The sequence below is a fragment of the Kogia breviceps genome, chromosome 12, assembly GCF_026419965.1.
Source record: "Kogia breviceps isolate mKogBre1 chromosome 12, mKogBre1 haplotype 1, whole genome shotgun sequence".
Lineage (NCBI taxonomy): Eukaryota > Metazoa > Chordata > Mammalia > Artiodactyla > Physeteridae > Kogia > Kogia breviceps.
In genome coordinates, this window is record NC_081321.1 from 10,949,888 (window position 1) to 10,971,274 (window position 21,387).

At 37.0% G+C, this 21,387-nt stretch overlaps 1 protein-coding gene across 1 annotated transcript in view; it reads right to left on the bottom strand.

Annotated features, from left to right (window-relative positions):
• Window positions 1-21,387, bottom strand: part of ARHGDIB (Rho GDP dissociation inhibitor beta) — a 230,487-nt gene that overhangs the window by 123,675 nt on the left and 85,425 nt on the right. Inside the window, exons 3-5 of the mRNA XM_067008761.1 lie at window positions 11,902-11,958; window positions 3,017-3,090; window positions 1,017-1,205 (exon numbers count right to left, since the gene is read on the bottom strand). Coding sequence (XP_066864862.1) covers window positions 1,017-1,205; window positions 3,017-3,090; window positions 11,902-11,958 — 320 coding nt within the window. The remainder of the gene's footprint in view (window positions 1-1,016; window positions 1,206-3,016; window positions 3,091-11,901; window positions 11,959-21,387) is intronic.

Here is a 21,387-nt window from a genome sequence, read left to right on the forward strand (position 1 = left end):
TTAGCATTCAATAAAGTCAGGGCTTGGTGAAAAGATTCCTTTTGTCTTTACATCACCGGGGCTTGGTGAGAAATGGTCTAGGAGGATTTGAATGGAGGGGTCCTGCTGCCTTTGTTATAATTAAATCTTGTTGGAGCCACAGAAGAAGAATCAGGGTGCAATGATCAATAGATCAAGGAGAGAACCAACTCAAATTGAAATGAAACTCTCTATGACAATGGAAAACTTTTGTGAGAGCATGTTTGAATTTAAGAACAAAACAAGGGTTAAAGAAAAACTAGATGATTTAAGATCATTCAGAATAATCCTCACTTCAAATAGAAACTAAGTCTCTATTCCCTGGTCCAACATCTTAGGTACTCTTCCTGTGTTTTCACTGTATTTTCTATGATCTTAGACTTTTAGGGTGATCATTTGTAGACTTTGACAAGGATGGAATTTAAAAATGCCTTTGAAAAGACTTCCACCTATCGAAGCAAGGTGAAGATGCCTAAAAATAGCTTAATATCAACACAGCCATTGCAGAATCTGGTGATTACATGTTCAAACTGCAATAGAGCATATTTTATTCAAGCAGGCAAAAGAGAGACTGTCAGCACTGAAATTGCATTCAAACACTCTATAACTTCCCAACATATGGGAGGCTGGAACCAGTGGGAAGCCCAGATGTTCCCCAGAGGCAGAACAAGGAATGGAGTATTTTCTTTTATTTGGGGGGAGAAAAAGGGCAAAAGGGCAAGAAAGCGTTTCCAATTACCCAACCCACCTGAGCAGGGCCTTCACAAGAAGAGAGCTGCCTAACTGCTGATTTTGGTGAGCATCTTGTTAATGGCTTGCTTGACGTGCGTGGTGGAGCTGCGTCGCCTCGTCTTGCCCTGGACCATCCTCCGGCGACGTACCTCTCTACACAGCTCGTAGAATATCTCGGTGATGTTCCCTTCCCCGGTACAGGCAGAACACTCATAAAAAGCACATGCCAATTCTGTGGCCAGCTTCTCCCCTTCTTCTGTACTAACCTGTCTGGAGTGGTCCAAGTCAGCTTTGTTTCCAACCAAGATGAGAGTCACATTCTTGGGCTTTTTGATCTCATCCAGGGTGTTCTTAAGCGGCAGCACTTCCTCAAAACTTCCTCGGTCAGTAACGTCATAGACCAGCACAAAGCCTTCCCCCCACCGCATGTGTCCTTCCCTCTGAATGGTGTCTTCCTGTTGGCAAGGAAAATATGGCAGTCGGGAGACCTGGCAGTAATTGCCACGTACAAATGCTGCAAATGCTAACAGTGATCCCTTAAGGACTGTTTCTTATATTCAGTGTCATTAAAATTTCTTGGTAGTCTGCCTGAACAAGCTGACCTTCTCAATCAGTTTGGAGTAGACGCATTACTGAGGGAACTAAACATTTTCTAACTGCATAGAACCTAACTTTCGGCTTCTAATTTTTTCTTGCCATATCATTAAGTGGGTAATCCCAAGAACTATAAAGAAATCATACTCTTAGTTGAGCAGATTGCCTCTGAGACTTTTCATCACAAATAAAGAATTGGCCAATAGGTAACAGAGAAGTAGACCTTATCCCATCCTTTGAGATCAGAATTAGAGGCACAGCATAGTGAAGTGGTTTTGATTTTTTAAAAAAATTTTTTCTCTCTTCAGATTAGACACAATTAGGCCCCAGGACAGAAAAACAGTGAAAAATAGTATAGAGAGTCAAACTCAAAGCCAGGGGATTGTGGCTTCTTTTTCTATGTCAACACCCTCCAAATAGTATGCAGTCCCAATAATGACAGAACCTCATTTGCAGTGATTCTCAAAGTGGGTGATCCTTCCTTCCTAAGAAGGTAGCACGTGTGATTTGAAAATGCATTGCCGGGCTTCCCTGGTGGCGCAGTGGTTGAGAGCCCGCCTGCCGATGCAGGGGACGCAGGTTCGTGCCCCGGTCTGGGAAGATCCCACGTGCCGCGGAGCGGCTGGGCCCGTGAGCCATGGCCGCTGAGCCTGCGCGTCCGGAGCCTGTGCTCCGCAACGGGAGAGGCCACAGCAGTGAGAGGCCCGCGTACCGCAAAAAACAAAACAAAACAAAACAAACAAACAAAAAAAAACAAAAAAAGAAAATGCATTGCCTTTATAGGCTCAAATGACATATGCAGGCAAGTATTTCCCTGCTGCCCCTCTTTAGAATCAGTGCTGGAAGGTGAGAGCATATATAGGGAACAGGTAATGATGAGAAGGAAAATTGTACAATTAGCTGCAAGTATATTTCTTGGATTAAATACTTTAATTCAAGTCTTCTTGGACTTGTAAGTAACTTGCAAGTAACTGAAAAGCACCACGAAATCCTTCAGCTGCCTAACTCTCATGCTTAGTGGTCATGCCTAATCCTGGGAACCAAACCTACCTATGAACTTGTTTATAATTTCAGAACGACTGGCTACAAAACAAATTTATATTAGTTTCATTTTAAAATAAGTTATTATTGTTCAATGATGTGGCCCACATTTTCAATCGGATGTGGTGAGGTCTGAAAAGAATATTACAGAAGGGATTCTTAAAATAAAGTATTCCAAAAAAAGATTCTAAGGTCATATAAGTTTAGAATATAATATATAGTGAATTTCTTAAAGATTCACCTTATACATAAGCCTATTAAGGCTCTGAGAACTTCTCCAGTAATGACATCTGTTTAACTTTATCACAGAATTCCGATGGGAGTTTTGGGAGATCTCTCCGACTCCCCAAAATATAGGTGGGCAATTATATTCTAGATGATATTATGTGAATGTTATGATATTTTCAAAACCCCTTTGGAGTTCTGGGTAATTTACATAAGGATGCATATGCAAATAAGTTAATACTGTTGCAAATAAGTTAATATTGTATATAAAATAACTAGATAATTCAATTAAAAAGTCTTTAGGCATCATTAGTTAATTATAGGAAAGTAATCTTAATTTTGTTCATATTATGCACATCTCACTTTTATTTGATCCAGAAAATATTTTAGCTTATTCCTCACTCACCTGGCCAGCAGTATCTAGTATCTCCATGGTGACAACTTCATCATCAATGGTTGCTTGGTGTCGGTAGGTTGATTCTGAGGAAAGGAGCAAAAAAGAAGGTGAAAAGGTAAATAAGTGCATGATTTACTTTTTTTGTTGTTGTTGTTGTTGTTGTGGTACGCAGGCCTCTCACTGTCGTGGCTTCTCCCGTTGCGGAGCACAGGCTCCGGACGCGCATGGCTCACGGGCCCAGCCGCTCCGCAGCATGTGGGATCCTCCCGGACCCAGGCACGAACCCGTGTCCCCTGCATCGGCAGGCAGACTCTCAACCACTGCGCCACCAGGGAAGCCCAAGTGCATGATTTAATTTGATGCTTAGAATTACAAATTAGTCACAGGAGTATGTCTGTTTTTATAGCATAAGGGAATGTGCATCCCGGGAAGTCTTTGTCTCTTATTATTTTCTCCTATGAGGCCAGCTTCCTGATGCTCTCTTCCTTCTAGAATGAGGTCTCTACATCCTAAAATGAGAAAGTGATTCCCACAAGTGCACTCTACCTTGATACTCCTAAAAATCCAGTTTCTGGAATCATGTTAATTCCTGTTCCTGACAAGATGGCATATAGACAGAAGCTGTTCATTTCTATCTAGACCTCAACCCTAGGAATGTGATAAACATTAGCTATTTGTTTACATGGCTATCCATATAAAAAATGACTATGTAGAGCTATGAGGGACCCTTGGGGCAGTAGCAGGTGGTTGGACCCCAGTGACTGGGGGTTGGTGAGGAACAGTTACCCAACATAGAAGAGGGCTGGGCAGCATGGAGGGGAGAGGGAACAAAGCAGAGTTCATGTTGCCTCTTCAAGGTAGAAAAATGGCAGCAGTTCAATACCAGCCGGAGGCCGGTAGGATAATAGCAGAGTAGCCCCCAAGCTCTGCTGGAGTCAGGAGAAGTTAGCCAGGGCAAGAGCCCTAGGTGACTGAGTGTGCCCCTGAACGTGAAATGGAAACCAGAAGTTAAAATGGTGCTGCTCTATATGAAAACTAGAACAACTGTCATAAAGCACTCAATAAATGATTAAGTTGATGAAGTTGAGGTGGAAGAGCTCTCCCAGAAAGCACTAGTAAATGATAAGGAGGAAAATGTGAACGTAAAATATAAGAGATATGGATGATAGAAATAGACATGTTGGGCTTCCCTGGTGGCGCAGTGGTTGAGAGTCCGCCTGCCGATGCAGGGGACACGGGTTCGTGCCCCGGTCCGGGAAGATCCCACGTGCCGCGGAGCGGCTGGGCCCGTGAGCCGTGGCCGCTGAGCCTGCGCATCCGGAGCCTGTGCTCCGCAACGGGAGAGGCCACGACAGAGAGAGGCCCGTGTACCGGGAAAAAAAAAAAAAAAAAAAAGAAATAGACATGTTATTTTCTACTCTAAAATGAGTCTCAAAGAGAGAATAAAATACATAGAAGAATGGAAAATATTTGAGGTTGTAGTGACTGAGAATTTCCCAGGATGAGAGGCATTGAACAACTTCATATCAAAAGGACTGACGGTATAGAATGGATAAACAACAAGGTCCTACTGTATAGCACAGGGAACTATATTCAATATCCTGTGATAAACCATAATGGAAAAGAATATGAAAAAGCATGTATATATGTATAACTGAATCACTTCACTGGACAGCAGAAATTAACACAATATTGTAAACCAACTATACTTCAATAAAATAAATTTTAAAAAAGAACTAACAGGACACACAAGGAAAAATGTCCCGTGTCTCAACCTGTTATAACAAAATGTAAGGATATCAATGACAAAGAGGAAAATTTTAAAGGATCTAAAGGAGAAAAGCACATCACCTACAAAAGCATGTGATTCAGATTGACCCTGGGCTTCTCATCAGCAAAACTGAATTCAAGATCCTAATGGAGTCAAGCAAAGCAATGAAACTAAACCAGAAGCAATCCAGAATTACAGTTCTAGATAACAACAGTATATCAGGTTGGAGGTCGGGGAAGAGACCAGAGGCAGGTTTGAGTGAGCTAATGTACTTGTCTTACTCCAAATGATGACACGACAAAAAGGAAGAACTGAAAAAAGTGAGCAAATTATTCAACTCAACTGTTAGAAGAGGAAAACAGAATAAATCCAAGAAGATATGAGGAAAGAAGTAAAAGAGAAAACAGTAGAAAAAATTAGATAAGGTTAACAAAACCAAAGCATGGTGCTGGAAAAATAAAAAAGAGGTGAGTGGAGGAAAGATAAAAATCTGGCAATACTGACTAATAAATTAAGAGAGAAGGTGCGATCAAACAAAATTTAGCATAAAAAGGGGAAAGAATTACACATTCTGGTGAAATAGTAATAAAAATAAAATAATATTATGAACTGTATACCAAACAAATTTCAAACACTTGATAAATTCTGTGAGAGAAAAAAATACACAGATTGGTGCAATGAGAAGTAGAACACAAGTAGATCAATAGTGAGTAAAGAAATTTAAATGCTGATTGTAGATTTCTCTTTATCATAATGAAATAACTTCACTCAATTGGCTTTATAGGAGATTGCTATTAAACATTAAACAAGCTGTTCTAGGAAAAAAAAAAAGCCCCCCATTACACGAACTCCAACAAGAAGTATTGCAAAAGTAATATGACGATAAAAGAGAAAAAAATTGTAGGCTAATTTTATTCTTAAACATAGATTCAAAAATTCTAAATAAAATATTACCCAGTTGAATCCAACAGTGTAATAAGAAAAGTACATCATAAACTAGTAGAGTTTACTTCAGTAATGCAAAGTGTTTATAACTATTAGTTCAATTAACACTTTAAAGGACTAAAGAAAAAAAACCACATGATTACCTCTATAGGTAGATCTACAGCATGATAAAATGTATATAAACTTAAAGTATATATATATATAGAAAAGTACTTTTTTCAAAAAGTATGTAATAGCTAGCATATACTGCTTATCATTTGAACACGAATGATTCTAAATGCTTTACTTATGTTAACTCATTTATTCCTTACAAATATTTCATGCAGTATGTATTGCTCTCAGATCCATTTCATGTGAAGAAACTGAGGCACAACAATATTTAAGAAGTTGCTGAAGGTCACACAGGTGTTAAGTGGTAAATGGTGCAGTTGAGACTGGAACCCAGAAGACTGGCTTTAGGAACTAAGTCTTTGAACCACTGTGCTAAGTAGCAACATATTAGATTATGTACCTATGGGAAAGAGGAGGGCAATGATGTCAGAAGAGGGCATGCAGGAAAAGTAAAGTGAAATAATATAAAGGCTTCACATACACATGACATGGTGCCAGGAAAACAGCAGCATGATTAACTTAAGTATTAACTCAATTATTTGCACTTCAAGTACCCAAATCACTAACCAAGCAACTAACTAAAACCTAGAAGTTTCTTTCTCATCAGGGTAGCCAGTAAACCAGTGCTTTTATTTCATTTCCTCTCTATGTGTCTCATGTTTCTGACTTTCATTTCTTCAGCTCATCAACTATTTTACAGTTCTTTTCTGACCACAGTTTTAAGTAACTTTGTTGTAAATCAAATCTCCTACTCAAAATAGAAGCCACAGAAAGGAAACTTAACTAAGCAGCCTAAGGTAGCCAAGCTAGCCTTTGACCTGCCATCAGTCGTGTGTAATGATCATTGCCATAGGCATGGCCCATTGCGAATGTATTTTCTGAAAAATAAAATTTTAAAATGAAGTTTTTTTTTTTTTTTTTTTTTTAGACTCCACATATAAATGATAACTTGGCAATGGACATTTAGGGTGCTTCTATATTTTGGCTACTGTAAATAAATGTACAGTACAGGGAATACAGCCAATAGTTTATGATAACTTTATATAGTGTGGAATCTATAAAAAATTGAATCACAATGTTGTACACCTGAAACTAACATACTATTGTAAACCACTATTCCTCCGTTTTAAAAAATGAAAATGGGATTATGTTCAATAGATTTTAACAAGTGTATTTTACGTTACTGTCATTTTTCTATAATACGTCATCCTTATGTGGTATGTACACTGGTTCTCAATTCTAGATCATTCCATCCCCCTACTCTTCTATGTTAAATGGGAGATTATTGTTTTGTCTAATTGAATACTCTAAAATACCATTTACAGTAACTACTCATCTAGAAGTTTTCTCTCAGTTATTTCCTTTTCATCTTCAGTGCTCCAGCCTGAAGAGAAGAGGCCAGAGGACAGCACACAGCTAGCATGCATGCTCTTTTTGTTTCTCTCTCCACTGTTCTGCCGTGACCTTTGCGCTGCCTTCCCTTTGAAAGGACTGGTATCAGCTCTGGAGCCTGGAAAACAGAGTTCTGGGCTCTAGCCCATCTCTGCACCAAGAGTTGTCTGACAGACAGGGACATTTTTCTCAGTTGCCCCCATGATAAATAGGATATGTATTTCAACCACAGAAGGTCACAGTAGGGGGGGAATAAAATGTAATGAAAATGCTGTGAAGTTGTGTGATTCTTTGGCTGTTTGTTAACCGAAACGGAAACATTGAAAGGCAGGAAATGAGGGAATGTTAGTCACAGAGCAGCGGGTGGCAGCAGTGATTTCATCTAAGCTGAACACTGGTTTCATGCCATTTGAAGCATTTTTTTCTTTAAGCCCCTTCTCTCTCTCATTAGGAACCCATGTCTACATGTAAAACAGCGGAAACATTGCTTACAGAGGCAAAACGTTGTACATCCGTGTGCTAGAATTATCCGAAGATAATTCTAAAAAATGTACTAAGTACTTTGGAGTGAACCTCTACTATTCATTCTAAAACATAAGAATAAATGTGTATGTGTATGGAGGGTGGAAACACTTTTCTTTTTTTTCAGACTACCAGAGAATGGTAATTTTTAGTCTTTTTTCTTGAATGGTAGGGAGAATGTTTGTTTAAGAGATACTTTGAAATGAACCAAATATTGTATACCGTTAAGGTCAATATTAGTTTCAAGATGGATTTAGGCATATTAAATATATATATATTAAACATATATCTGAAGTTCACTGTATATGAGAGATACATGATTTATAACCTATATTCATTACCATTTTATAAACAGAAGTATATTTTGTATACTAAAAGAAACTGATGCTCAAAGGGATGTTTTGTGTGGTTAATCCTTTCACTAATTTAGCTCTTCTGCAAATTTCAACATATTCATATGGACATTTGGCTAGTACAGTAACAATGACAGTTAGTAATGTTGATTTATGCTATAGTGGGAATTGTACTAACTGGAGTTCTATTGCTGGTGTAACCACAAGCTAGCCACGTAATCTTGGATAAATTTACTTCTTTGGACTTGTTTCCTTATTTGCCAAATGACGATCTCAATGTTCCTGCTGTGCCAATATTAAATAGTTCTGTGGGTTGTCTGAGCACCTCTGCTTTAGTATCCAGTTAAGAGCATTTGTTCTGGGTGTGTCTCTCTCTTAGAATGAGGCTTTCCAAGCAGAGGGAATTGTAAGGCAGGCGGGAAGAACCAATCTCAAAATCAAAGTGTCAGTGTGTCCAATATGTCTCCCATTTCCTACCCTCACTCTTGTCTGAGCCTTTACTAACCAAGTAGAGACACCATAATCCATTCAAACACAGAGTAGCGTGCCTCCTAGGTAGTAGTAGTCTCTCTCTGTCTCTCCAACTGCCCCCAACAAGCAGAAGCACACATACACGCACAACTGTACACGATCTAAGCCTTTGTCTGTGTTCTCTACCATGATCGGCATTTTCTGAAGGTAATAGGACTCTCAGAGATAGAGATTCAGTTCTTTTTTTGGAATCTAATCAGAACACAGAAGCTGTCCTGCAGCCAGAACACTGTCGCCACCTCCATCAATCAGGGGTTTTTCCTGGTTAGGTGGTCCAAGTCCCAAATCCTATAGGCTTCAGTGGTGGTTTTCGAATGCAAGTCACAGACCAGCTCTGGCCTCTGATAAAGATTTCACTGGTCCATGGCGAAATGAGAAAAATTTAAGGAAAACTAAAATTGTCCAGTGTAAGGAATTGAACTTTTTTCTTAGATTATTATCCTTCAACACACTTGGAGGTTAATACTAGTTCCTTCTTTTATGAAATGTAAGTGCCACCAGAATGTGAGTTTAATTCTCCCTCACCCTCTGAGCCTCCATCCCTAATTGGAATTCTTGTGATAGTTCCTCTCCTTAAAAAAAATAAAATCTAAATTTTGGGAATCACTTGCTATTATATTAGCAAGCATTTTCTCTATAGAATTATCTCAGAGCAATAGATATTCCCTTGTTGTTAACATGTTGAATGGTGTGCATAGTCTTCGGTTTCTCATGGAGAAATAATTCTGTTACAGGTTGAAAAACGGCCCCATGTTTTTGAGGAAGGCTGTGAATTCAGAATTCAAAACTGTTTTTTGCAAATGTGCCATTTTACTTTCTAAGGTAGCTTTCCCTTTGGGTGGTGGTTTTGAAACTCTATAATAATAGTATGAAGTTACATACAGGAAATGCTTGGTTCATCTTGAATCAGATGGATTGGAAACTCCTGTAGGCTAGAACATTAGTGACTTCTAGTACATGAGTGTACACACACACACACACACACACACACACACACACACACACATCCAGTTTCCAGGGTGACTGATTGAAAGCCTCACCTGGGAGTGAGTCATCTATCTGATATTTCTGAAGTCAGATGAGCACTCTTGTTGCCTAGCAGCTGCAGTCCTTTTGGAGCAGCACGGTACAAGGTCACTCAATAAAATTTCATTATTCTTAGTGAAGGCAGCCCGAGTTACAGATAACTGATGCAGGAGATTTCTATTAATAGCTGTCGTTTTTCAGAAGGAATAAAACCAAAGGGAAAATGGTTCACCCAAGACTAATTAAAGTAACATTAGTTACTAGAACATATTCAGAGAGAGCTCAAAAATTTTATGAGATCATTTTTTAGCAGCTTCATCTTTCATTGAGATGTACTGCTAAATAAAATTAGTATTTTTCTATTAAACTCCCATAAGTTATTAAGATTCTCAGGGACTATAATCTTTATAAAACTTAGATAAGTCATAAAAATATAAGAGGAGAGTAAGCATTTACTTAGGTGGGGCAAACAATAGATAATGAATGATTTTTTCAAACCAAGTGCATTTTTAGATCCACATATATCATCTTAAGATTATATTGTGACTATATTAAAACATGTCAAAAATTATTGATGTTGAAAACCTTTTTATTTAAAAGCAAAAACAGAGATGATTAATGAATGTAGAGACATGCTGTTCTCTTAGATTAAAAGATTAAATATCTTAAAGCTGTGAATCTTCTCAAAGTAATTTATAGTTTTAATGCAATTCCAATAAAAATTATGTCATGTTATGATAGAGTTTTAAAAATTGACCTGGAAGAATAAGCTAGAGATAGTAGCCAAGATAATTCTGTAAAAAAGTAAAGAAGGAAGGCTTTCTCTACTGGGTTTCAACATGTTCTCAGGAACATACAATTATCAAAAGAGTGTGGTACCGGCATTGCATGTGAAAAACAAATCTAGAACTGCACCCTCACATACATGATCCCATGTATGGGAAAAAGGCAGCATTGGAAGCCGTGAGGAAAGGTGGGGATTGTTTAATAAATAATAAGAGGACAGTTGGTCAACTGTTTTGAAAAGATGTTGGGTCTTCACCTTTTACTTCTCACTGAAATAAATTCTATAGATTAAAAAGTTAAAGATTAAATAAAATATAAGATCACTCTCTATCCCCTTCCCTGTTCAGTTTCCCTTTGTAATGCTTATCACTATTTGACATGTATATATTTGTTTATTGACTCTTCCCTCTTCATTAGACTGTAAGTTCAACCAAAGCCCATGTTTTCTCCCCCGGCCTATTGATTTATCCTCAGCACCTAGAATCATCTGACACATAGGAGGCATTTAATACATACTTGTCAGATGAATGAGTGAAAGCAATGAAAGGAGGCACAAGGGGAAAGAAAGCCCCCCTTTAAACGGAATGTGTGTAACCTTGTAGTGATAAACACAAAAACACAAAACCAAACCAGGAATCGCCTTGCCCCACTTCATCATTCTGAGTAAGGCCAGCTCGGTCTGGGACACTGTGCCTGGTAATGAAATGATGTATGCCTCTCCCTCTTCATATGGATTTCAAAGACGTTGACCTTTACAAAACCAGCTCAGGTCCCGAAGAAGCATAACAAGCAAAAACTCTAAGGCTTAATTCAGAGTCAAATCTTAGCTTAATTTGGAACCCATGGATTTTCAGTGTTATTTTGAAGATGAGAACTAAATAGATTATGAACAAGGACTCTGCTTTGGACTATGAAAAATACACGTGACGAATACCTCGTCCGTTAACACTACTGCTACTTTCAAGATCCACAGATATCAATTTTTGCTGCTTCTTTTTTATTTTTTATATAGGCTTAAATCAGATTCATTGGAGAGAACAGGGGGAGAAACATAGTTTATCTATACATTTTCCCAAAATGAGCATTCACAAGTTTTATATTACTGTTATCCTCTCCATGCCATTCTCTCCCACACCCAATTAGCCACGACCGCTGCATCCTCTTTCTCCCACTAGAATGATGCTACGCTTACTGATGGAGGAGCATCAAGTTGTACCCATTTCCTTCTTGTCTCTGGTTTGACCTGATTTCATTCTATGCATTAAAATTCCACAGGGTTCTAAGTGCAGATGGCATGCAACACACATCCATATTCTTACAGGGCTTCTTCGCATGATTTGACAAAGCACTTCCCAAATAGCTGCGAGATGCTTAAAAGTGTTGCAACGGAAAATGTCATTCTCTCTTTTGGGTCAAAACTTTGATCGGAGAGAAGGATGAAGGAAAATGTGACTTACCGAGGGTCGGATCATATTCCCAGATGAACCGTTTGGTCAGAAATCTCACTACAAGAGCTGTGGAAAAAAAGAACAACATTTCAATCAAATTTGTTAATTTTCTTATAGTTCTTACCCTCATCAGGAAAGAGAAATAGCCCATACAACTATATGTGTTTTATGTTTCCTGGGCATATACACCCAATATAAACCCGATATATCGATTTACGTTTATTCAGATATTTTAAAAATTTCATGTAGTGGCCTAAAAATTGGTGTAATGTTTTAACGGTTTGTTGTGCATTAATGAATATCTTAGATTTGTTGCTTTAGTCACAGAGTTCAAAACATCACAATGTGAAAATGCGCACATATACAGTTTTTAGCAAAACAATGAATTTAGCCATAAAGCATTACAATATGGGTGTCTAAAGTTTGAATACGGATAATGATTGATAAAGACCAGTTAAAATGTGATGATTTTTACTGTAATGAAAAGATATTTGCATTATAAAAAATATTCAAAATTACAGATTTTATTAGTGAATCATTAAAGCTTCTCAAAAGTAAGGCCAATGAAGAACTTACAGTCAGGATCAGGATCTGGAACTATGCTATTCACTTCACGTGCATGATCTCCTCGACCAGCACTTCACCCCTGAGAGGCAGGTACTAGGATTGACCCCATTTTTCAGATAAGGAAACTGAGGCTCTGAGAGTTTAACTCATTTAACTAAGCTCACCTAGCTAGATAGTGGCTGAATCAGGATGTGAATTCAAGAGGCTGTTTCCGAAGCCTGTAATTTCTCCATTGTCTAAACTGAATTTAAGGCCAAGGCCATCTGGCTAATATTTAGCTAGAAGGTGAGTCAGAAAAAGAGCAATGCTTGAGAGAGGTGGATTCTATTGTCTTTAAAAAACCGATGAGATACATGCTGAACATTTTCTTATTCTTGTAATTATAGTTGAAAACAATGGTTTTTAATCTTAAAAAAAACCTTTTTTTGGAGGAGAGTATCACAGAGAGTTTAAAAATAGAATGTAAGCTTTGGACCCTTTCCCTGGAAAAATGTATATACACACAGTCTAGTATATAATTTCAGCAGGCTCACCAGCCCTTTGAATACCCTTGATGGTCTTCCTGGTATCCCACTGACCCTAACTAAAGAATCAATGTCTACCGTATTTTATCATTTAAAAATGTCTATTATGGTAATTTTACTGAAATGCCCTTTATGTAGTAGTCTATAAAGATAATCCTTGGAGAAACAAGACTATTTAGTTGAAAGTCACTGTAAGTCTCTCCTTTGTCTGTTGCCTCTGTTAAGATCAACAGGGTATATACCCCCCTACCGCAGTGGTTTATATGAGAGATCCCAGGGCAAATTGCAATGAAAACCTCATAAAACAGACTACAAGTAAACGTGGCTTGGCTGGAGACTGAAAGCAGCAATGTTCTTTCTAATTACAGAGTGTGAGGCCGGATTTGAGCCAAAATATTTGCAGTGCCTAAAGTAGCAAGGCCACTGACCCTATAATACTTCCCACAGTGAGTGTACTTGTGGTTTGATCTTCAACTTGCAGAGTCTGTCACTGTCCACTCTCTTGAGACTGTCTTTTTTTTTTTTTTTTTTCATGTAAGAAACTGTAAGCCCTAGACGGATATTCTTCTGTTTTACAATTGTCAGTGTTAGTAAACATAACTGCTTGCAGTATTCAAAGAGTTTCACATTTTGTCAGAACATGGAGTTTTAACTCAAAAGGTTGTGACCTAGAAAAATTCATTTATCTGGCATCTTCAAGCCATGAGCTATTAAAATTAACAAAATTTTTTACATAACTGAAGTTTGAAGTACCCCAGTTCCCAGACCATTTAAATTTAATCATTTCTCAAGGAAATCTTTATAAAATGTTTTAGACAGGCCATTGCCTTTCGAAACCAAGTATACCGAGTAGAACTAAGTCACTCTTAAACATCTGGATCTTAGTTAAGAATCTTAATTAGTGCCCTGTGTAGTTATGTGGCGATACTTTTAGAAGCTGTAGAGTCGTTGAGACAAAAACAATTCTAAAGTGCTAGGGCTTTTGCATATTTTTAATTTTTGGTTATATAAATATAATTTTTCATATACACGCATATATAATTTTTTCCTCCCTGAAATACCATGGCTTTCTCTTTTTGCCATGGTTTCCGAGACTACCTCTAATAACCTATCTATAAATGTACTTTGTTACTTTTATTATTCCAAAGATGGATAAGCCATATTAACAAGCTTGTTAGAATTTTGTCTAATATTGGAGTAAATTAGTTCTGGGGTTTGGTTTTAAACAAATTGTTCCAAGAATATAAAAATGATTCTGGTGCACCTTTGAGTTATCATTTAGTTGTTGATAACGTCATTCCTGCTGACTCCTGGGTTTTGGGCTTAGCTTCAGATTGCCACCTTGCAATGGGCAGAGCTGCTCGGCTTAATCAATGAAATCAAGCTACACATCTTTATATTCTTTTTAGAGGGATCTACATCTTTATGTCATGGTTATTTTAACAAAAGAATCATACATTTAAAAAAAATTCAATCTACTTCAAATGCAGTAAAAATCATCAAAAGCCATTTTGAAAAATAGACGTCATATATTCATTTTTTGAAAATGTTTTCATCTCTCACCGATTATTCATGGAAAAGACAAATGCATTTTATATATTATTAAGTTTTCAATAATATCATAATGTAAAATTATTAGTCGAAAGAATGAAAATAATTTTACATCTTTGGAAATGATATCTGCTAAAGGCTCTATTGTTATTTAAATTGTCTGAGGTGCGTAAGTGACATTCACCATTTATTGATGTAATTACGAAACTTCACCAGTATTATTTCATCCCTAGTTTTATTATAATTTTATTATGAAATATAATTTTTATATGGGATATATCTTACCAAGTCTCACCTCCTCCACCACGACTACTCTCATCACATGGTTTTGCCTCTTAATGATAATACAATTGCTTTCTCAGTGGTGTTCCTACTTTAACTGCACCCCCCCAATACTCCCTTAAACTACTCTCCACACAGCAGCCAATGATGCTGTTAAAACTTGAACCATCTCTCACATCTTTTCCCCAAAAGCTCGCTGACCTCATCTCACTGAATAAGTATTTTTCGAGTGACTTCTCTGTGCCAGGTTCTGTTTTAGGTGTTTGTAATAATCCAGTAAACAATTGAGACAAAGATCTCAGAACTTACCAAGCTTATATTCTTCTAGGAGGAGACAGATAAAAAATAAAAATAATAAATAAACTACAGTAGTCTGTTAGAGGTGTTAAGTGCTATCAGATAAAATAGGAAGAGCAAGGTAAGGGGGATTCAGCATTGGGAGATGAGGGTGTGAGAGCTGTTATTTAAGATTGGGTGACCAGGGTAATTCTTGATGAGAAGGTGATAGAAGAAAGAGACGAGGGAAGATGTGTGGGGGGAACAGTGCTTCAGGAAGAGGGAACAGCCAGTGCAAAGGCCCTACAGCAGGAATGTGTGCCTGATACGCTCAAGGAATATTAAGCAAGCCAGTATGGCTAAAGCAGAATGAGCAATAATAAGTATAGTAGTTGATTAGATTATTTCCTGTCTGTCATGATTATCAATGTAAGCTAGTTTCCAACAAAATGGAAAGTTCACTAAGTAGAACTTAATCGAAAGAAATATTATTAAAAGTGACCTCAAGATAATAAATAAATAGGATAAAATTCTGTTTATAAGCAAGAGTTAGAAGGGAAAATTTCTATATTAAAATAGCCATACTATTTCTAAAGGTTAACAAGACTGGACTAGTTTTTCAAGATAATTGCTGATGTCATTATCACGATGAGGCAGACATCTGAAGTACCAGCTTTAATGATTAGAATGATATTTTTAAATGAAAATTGATTGAATGTAATCTGTGCAATAAACCAACTTTTAGAAAGAAATGAACTTTTCAAGGTAAATGAAAACTAACACACATGATATTCTTATACTTTAAAAAAATTTAAGAGATATACTCAAGAGACATTCAGACAGAACTTTCAAAGATTACTTTTTAGACTCATATTCTTAAAAAAAATCCTGTTACATATGTCATTATTTTTCACTTATACAATCATGAAATAACTTGAATAACAATCTGTATAATACAACTGTGTCGTAAGATACTTAAGCATAGGAGACCCCCTACATATTTGTGATCATTGTCTTTTCTCTAGGTTTCTTAAAGATGTATCCTTATTATTAGAAATCTAGTCTTTTTGTCTGAAAGGAACTTTTATCTCTTTACTGATGCATATTGAATGTGTTCTCAGTTAAAGCAGTTTCCAATTACCTGTCCTCTCCAAACTCTGGCTTTCTCATCTATAATATATGGATAGCAATATCACCTTGCGGCTCATAGTTGATTCTTTTGCTTCTCCTGGATCCTCATATACCTCTGCAACATGAATTTCAATCATTTCCCATAGCACTCCTTACATCACCCCACCAGACTGATTGTACTCCTTACTAACATCACGCATATTCATCTCTTAATGCATCTAATCACATTGTTACTGCTGCCTTGAAAGTCCTTATCTAACTAATAAAATCCTAATCATCCTTCAAAATCTAGTTCAAATATAACCTCCTTGGGCTTCCCTGGTGGCGCAGTGGTTGGGAGTCCGCCTGCCGATGCAGGGGACACGGGTTCGTGCCCCGGTCCGGGAGGATCCCACGTGCCGCGGAGCGGCTGGGCCCGTGAGCCATGGCCGCTGGGCCTGTGCGTCCGGAGCCTGTGCTCCGCAACGGGAGAGGCCACAACAGTGAGAGGCCCGCGTACCACAATATATATATATATATATATATATATATATATATATATATATAACCTCCTTTATGAAACCTTTCCTTTCTTTCTGTATCAGTTAGCATTGCCATGTAACAAATACAGCCCCAAACTCAGTAGCATACAACAATAAGCATTTATTATGGGAAAATTATCATGTGCTTATAGAATCGTGGTCAATTGATTATCTTGGGAAAAAAATCCAGCTGAAAAGTGTTTAAAATAGTTAGGTCAGAATTTTTAGGATAGGAAAAGAATTTCTGCTTTAATTGAGAGTACTTCAAGGAACATTAATTTTCACCTGCCCATTTTGACTAACTTTTGAACTTGCCTTTGATCCTGGTAACACACCCAGTGAAAACTCTTAATTTCATGTTGTGCTAAGATGGTGCTCATTATCTCCTACATTCATATCATAATGAAAAGTTATTATGAATATGTATTAAGTGATGTATATGGTTTTTATTCTGTAACCTGCAGGACTTTCATACAAAATATATTTATTTTTAAATTGTAAGACCAGGTAACTTTTAAATACTTTTAAATGACCTTCCACAAGAGTCTATTAAATTTAGAGCAATTATTTCATGAAGAGTTTTAATTATTCTGTGAAAAACATACAAAAACTTTTGTTATAAGAAAAGAAAGCAGATATGGATAATACTAGCATAATCAGAGTCCATTCTGGGTTGTAAGTATATTTACTGCTCGTTATCTGAATTATTTTTCCTATTTTTTTACAACCAAACTTCTCAATGCTTAATACAAATGTTAAAGGTTAAAAACCATGAAAAAACATTATAATAAACTTACACAGTATCCCAAATGTGAAACTTCTCAAAATTATGATACATAGAAGATAGAATGTCTCTCTTTTCCTCTTCTTCCCGTTTCTACTTCATTACACTACTTACAGTGTAACTACTTGGCCAGCAAAAAATGTGAAACAATGGTATACATTACCAAGCTTAAATGGGTGGCAAAAGTCAACACTAAATTGCTTTCAGTTTGAATTTTATGAGTGATAGGGAAAATGTCACAATAAGTAAAATATTTGAAAAATAATGAAAAAGAGAAAGAGGAGAGTTTAATACCACTTGGGAATGGTTTCCTCACTTCACTAAGCACAACCTCAATTTCAACAATATCGTAAAAATTATAATGGGAAAACAGTAAGAAAAAAATAGTGCAGTTTTGTCAGTCTTGTTATCCACCTTCCTTTCCTGAGTGTGTGCTATCAGGTCAGGTGCTGTGCTATATCTTTACATGTATATGTTTACTCTTCATTGCCCCATAACATGGAATATATGCATGTGATTATGTATATGGATACACATATTATAGGTATGTGTGTACCTCAAGGAAGAAATTGAGGCTCAGATTATTTACATTTCTTCCTGAAATATGTTCCCACTCTTGTCTGACACCAGTGTGTCACCCTCTCTCATTTAGTGGAAGCCCCTCTTTTTACAGATGAGGAATTTGCCACTAGAAAGCTGACAAGTCTTATCGGTATACTCCTCTATTGTTACTAAACTCTTAATTTCAAAAATTTCAGGGAGAAAGTTGTATGTACTTTAGAAACAGGGTCTATTTTGAAAAAAATATATTGTTTAGTCACCCAACACTGCTTTTGTGACCAAAAAAGGGATCAAAACCCTGGTGAAAATAAAGGCTTGACATGTCTCTAGAAAAAAGTGAGTTTCTAGGCGCTTCTGAACATTCCTGGGCTTCTTTTCTTGCCTGCGTGTGGGGCACTGACCCTACTCCTTTCATTCTGTAATGCATGGTGTACTAACACACAGAGAGAAAATACAATCATCCTCATGGTATCATTTGGCTTCATCGGAAGGAGGTTTGCTGTATGTTTCTTCAAGGTTGCTTTCAAGGTTAATAATTATTATTTAAAATACAATGCAGAGATTCCTACTCATTTTGAGTGTCCCATAAATAATTTCAGGCTGATTTCTTTTTTAACTTTGCATCCTGGAGAGTCCAAAGAAGCTAAAAACTAGTCAGCATATTAAGTAGGTAACCCAGAATGGAACTAAATCAATGAAAGGGAAAAAGAAAGATGTATTTAGAAAGCAATAGATTCATAGATAATGTTATTATTCACCAGAGCATTTCTATTTGTGGTAACCAGTGAAGGATCACCTCCTCTTTCAAGTCTTTCCTGGCCTTCCCAAGCCATTAATCACTCCCTATGTGATGTGAAATTGTCACTTGTTTCGTCTCTATTATAAAACGTGCACAGCTGCCTTGTAAATTATTCACTTATACTACCTTATGTGTTATAAATTGTGACTCACCTGAGATCAGAGATTAAGCCTTGTTCACCTTTATCTCCCATGGCTGGCATACTGCCTGATACATGATATGTGCTCAATAAATATTTGAAGAAACCAATGAGGAAACAATTAAAATCTGGATAAATTATTTGGCCCCCAAATTACTACTGTACTCAGGTTGGTACTCTAGTGTGTTTTTGTTATCTGAAAATATCTTCTTTACAGCGGAAATTCCAGTGAATATATGGCACCACTTCTCAGGTTCAATGCCTACTTCAGATGTCTATTGAAAACCTGATTTGTCAACCTACAGGACCCTCCAGGCCCCTTCTCTTGGGCCAGAGGAAACCACAGACCCAGACCTCATATTACTATCAGCCCTAAGTTTAACTCCAAGCCTTCAGTGGTCATAAGCATCAGAGAAATAAAAATGAGCTTACTTACAGAAATAGAGCGAGTTCTACCTTAGACCTGTAGAGATAGTTTATTGCTGAATAAATTAATTTTGTAGAACTAAGTACCTATTTAATAACTATATGAGCTGTTGAATTAAAGTGTATATAATATTAGAAAATATTATTAAGTCGATTGTAGTTATGATTTAAATAAAGACACTAATGGAACTTCTGAAATGCTATCAAAAGGGTAGTTTGTATTGAATATTGACTACAAGCTTATTTATTTCTCATAAACACTCTCAAAAGTAGGAATAAATGTTCCTATTTTACACATAAGAAACCTGAACTGAAAAATAAATAAACTTGTCTATTTTGCAGAGCAGTCAAGTGACGGAACTGATTGAACCCAAGTTTGTTTACTTTAAAATGCATTCTTTTTCTAATGTCCAATATTTACTACTATATTTTAATATTTCTATGGATATGATTTAATTCTGAATGGTTGGAATTGTTTTCCCTATGAGCTTACATCTGACAAAGAGGCATGCTTTGAAGAGTGCATGTTTTACTCATGACTAGATTTCTTCATCCTCAGTGGAGGGAATATCCATGACCAGAAACCATGGCAACACAGAAAGAGAATATGAATTTCAAGATGCAAGAAGGAAATTTTATATAAATAAGATTTTTGTTTTTCTCTTGAAAAGGTCTTTAAAAGATGGAGCAAAAGAAAAAACCAAGTGTGTAATGATACAGACATAAAGTCGTATGTGATAAGCAACTGTTTTCTTACTAGTTTCCTCAGTCATTAACAAGTTCCTTCTTTCAACAACACAGAATAGAATGTCAGGAAACATTTTAGGCAGTGAAGAAGACAGCACAGAAAATAAGACACGGTTCCTATTTTTGAGGAGCTGAGAATTTGCACTTTTGCATGTTCCAGGAAAAATCAAAAGACATGTGGGTAATTTAGAATATAGTCTAAGTCCTGTTATGATACCTGGATAAAAGAAGGAAGGCCAGATTGAGGTGAGTCTAACCGACTTATGTGCCTCAAAGTGAGAAAACATTCTTGTGTTTTCCAGAAGAGAAAGTGTAATAGACAAAATCAGAGTAACATGTATAAAGTGTCAATCCTATGTTTGCTTCTGTTCCATCTTTGAGATGGATGGGGTTTGGCTAAAATATAAGAGGAAGTTCAGTTTTACCTTTTTCCTTCCCTCACCCTGACCTCAATCATCCTCCTGTCAAATCAAGCCTCCAGATAAAATTTCCCTGTTCCCCACCCCCTGGATCTGACACGTCTGGTCTTTTGTACTTTATTCCTGGGTCTCTCTTCAACCACCAAGCCCCAAGTTCATGTTCCTCCTTTCAACAGGCTTCTCTTTCTATGACTACACTAGCCTCCCCCGAGAAACATGGGCCATCGTGCCTCAAATCAAGGAATGAACTATGGAAATCTCAGCACAAAGACTTGATCTAGAAGGATCTGTAGGGGACAGCACAGATCTTTGACGTTTGGGCTTAACAGCTGCAAGTATGGCTGAAACCAAGAATGTGGCACTTTGGAATCTCAGGACCCCTAGTCAAAGCAGACTAAAAGCCCTTTCTTCACTGAAAGGGGATGGAAATAGGCTGCACTGGAAATGAGATGTCAAAAAAGCACCCAGAAATTGTGTGACTTGAAATGTCAGATTTTTTTTTTTAATTTTAAAAAATTTTATTGAAGTGTAGTTGATTTACAATGGGCTAATTTCTGCTGCACAGCAAAGTGATTCAATTATACATATATATGCTTTTTCATCCTCTGAAATGTCAGATCTTAAGGAGAGGGGCTCAGAGCAAAGATGTGTGCACAGAAATCAGATTTCAGATTTACTGATATCTAAATTTAATATTTTCAAATGCTTCTTGTATGGCTCTCTCATTAAGTCTTTCTCTCCTCCCCACATATATGAGATTTACACACA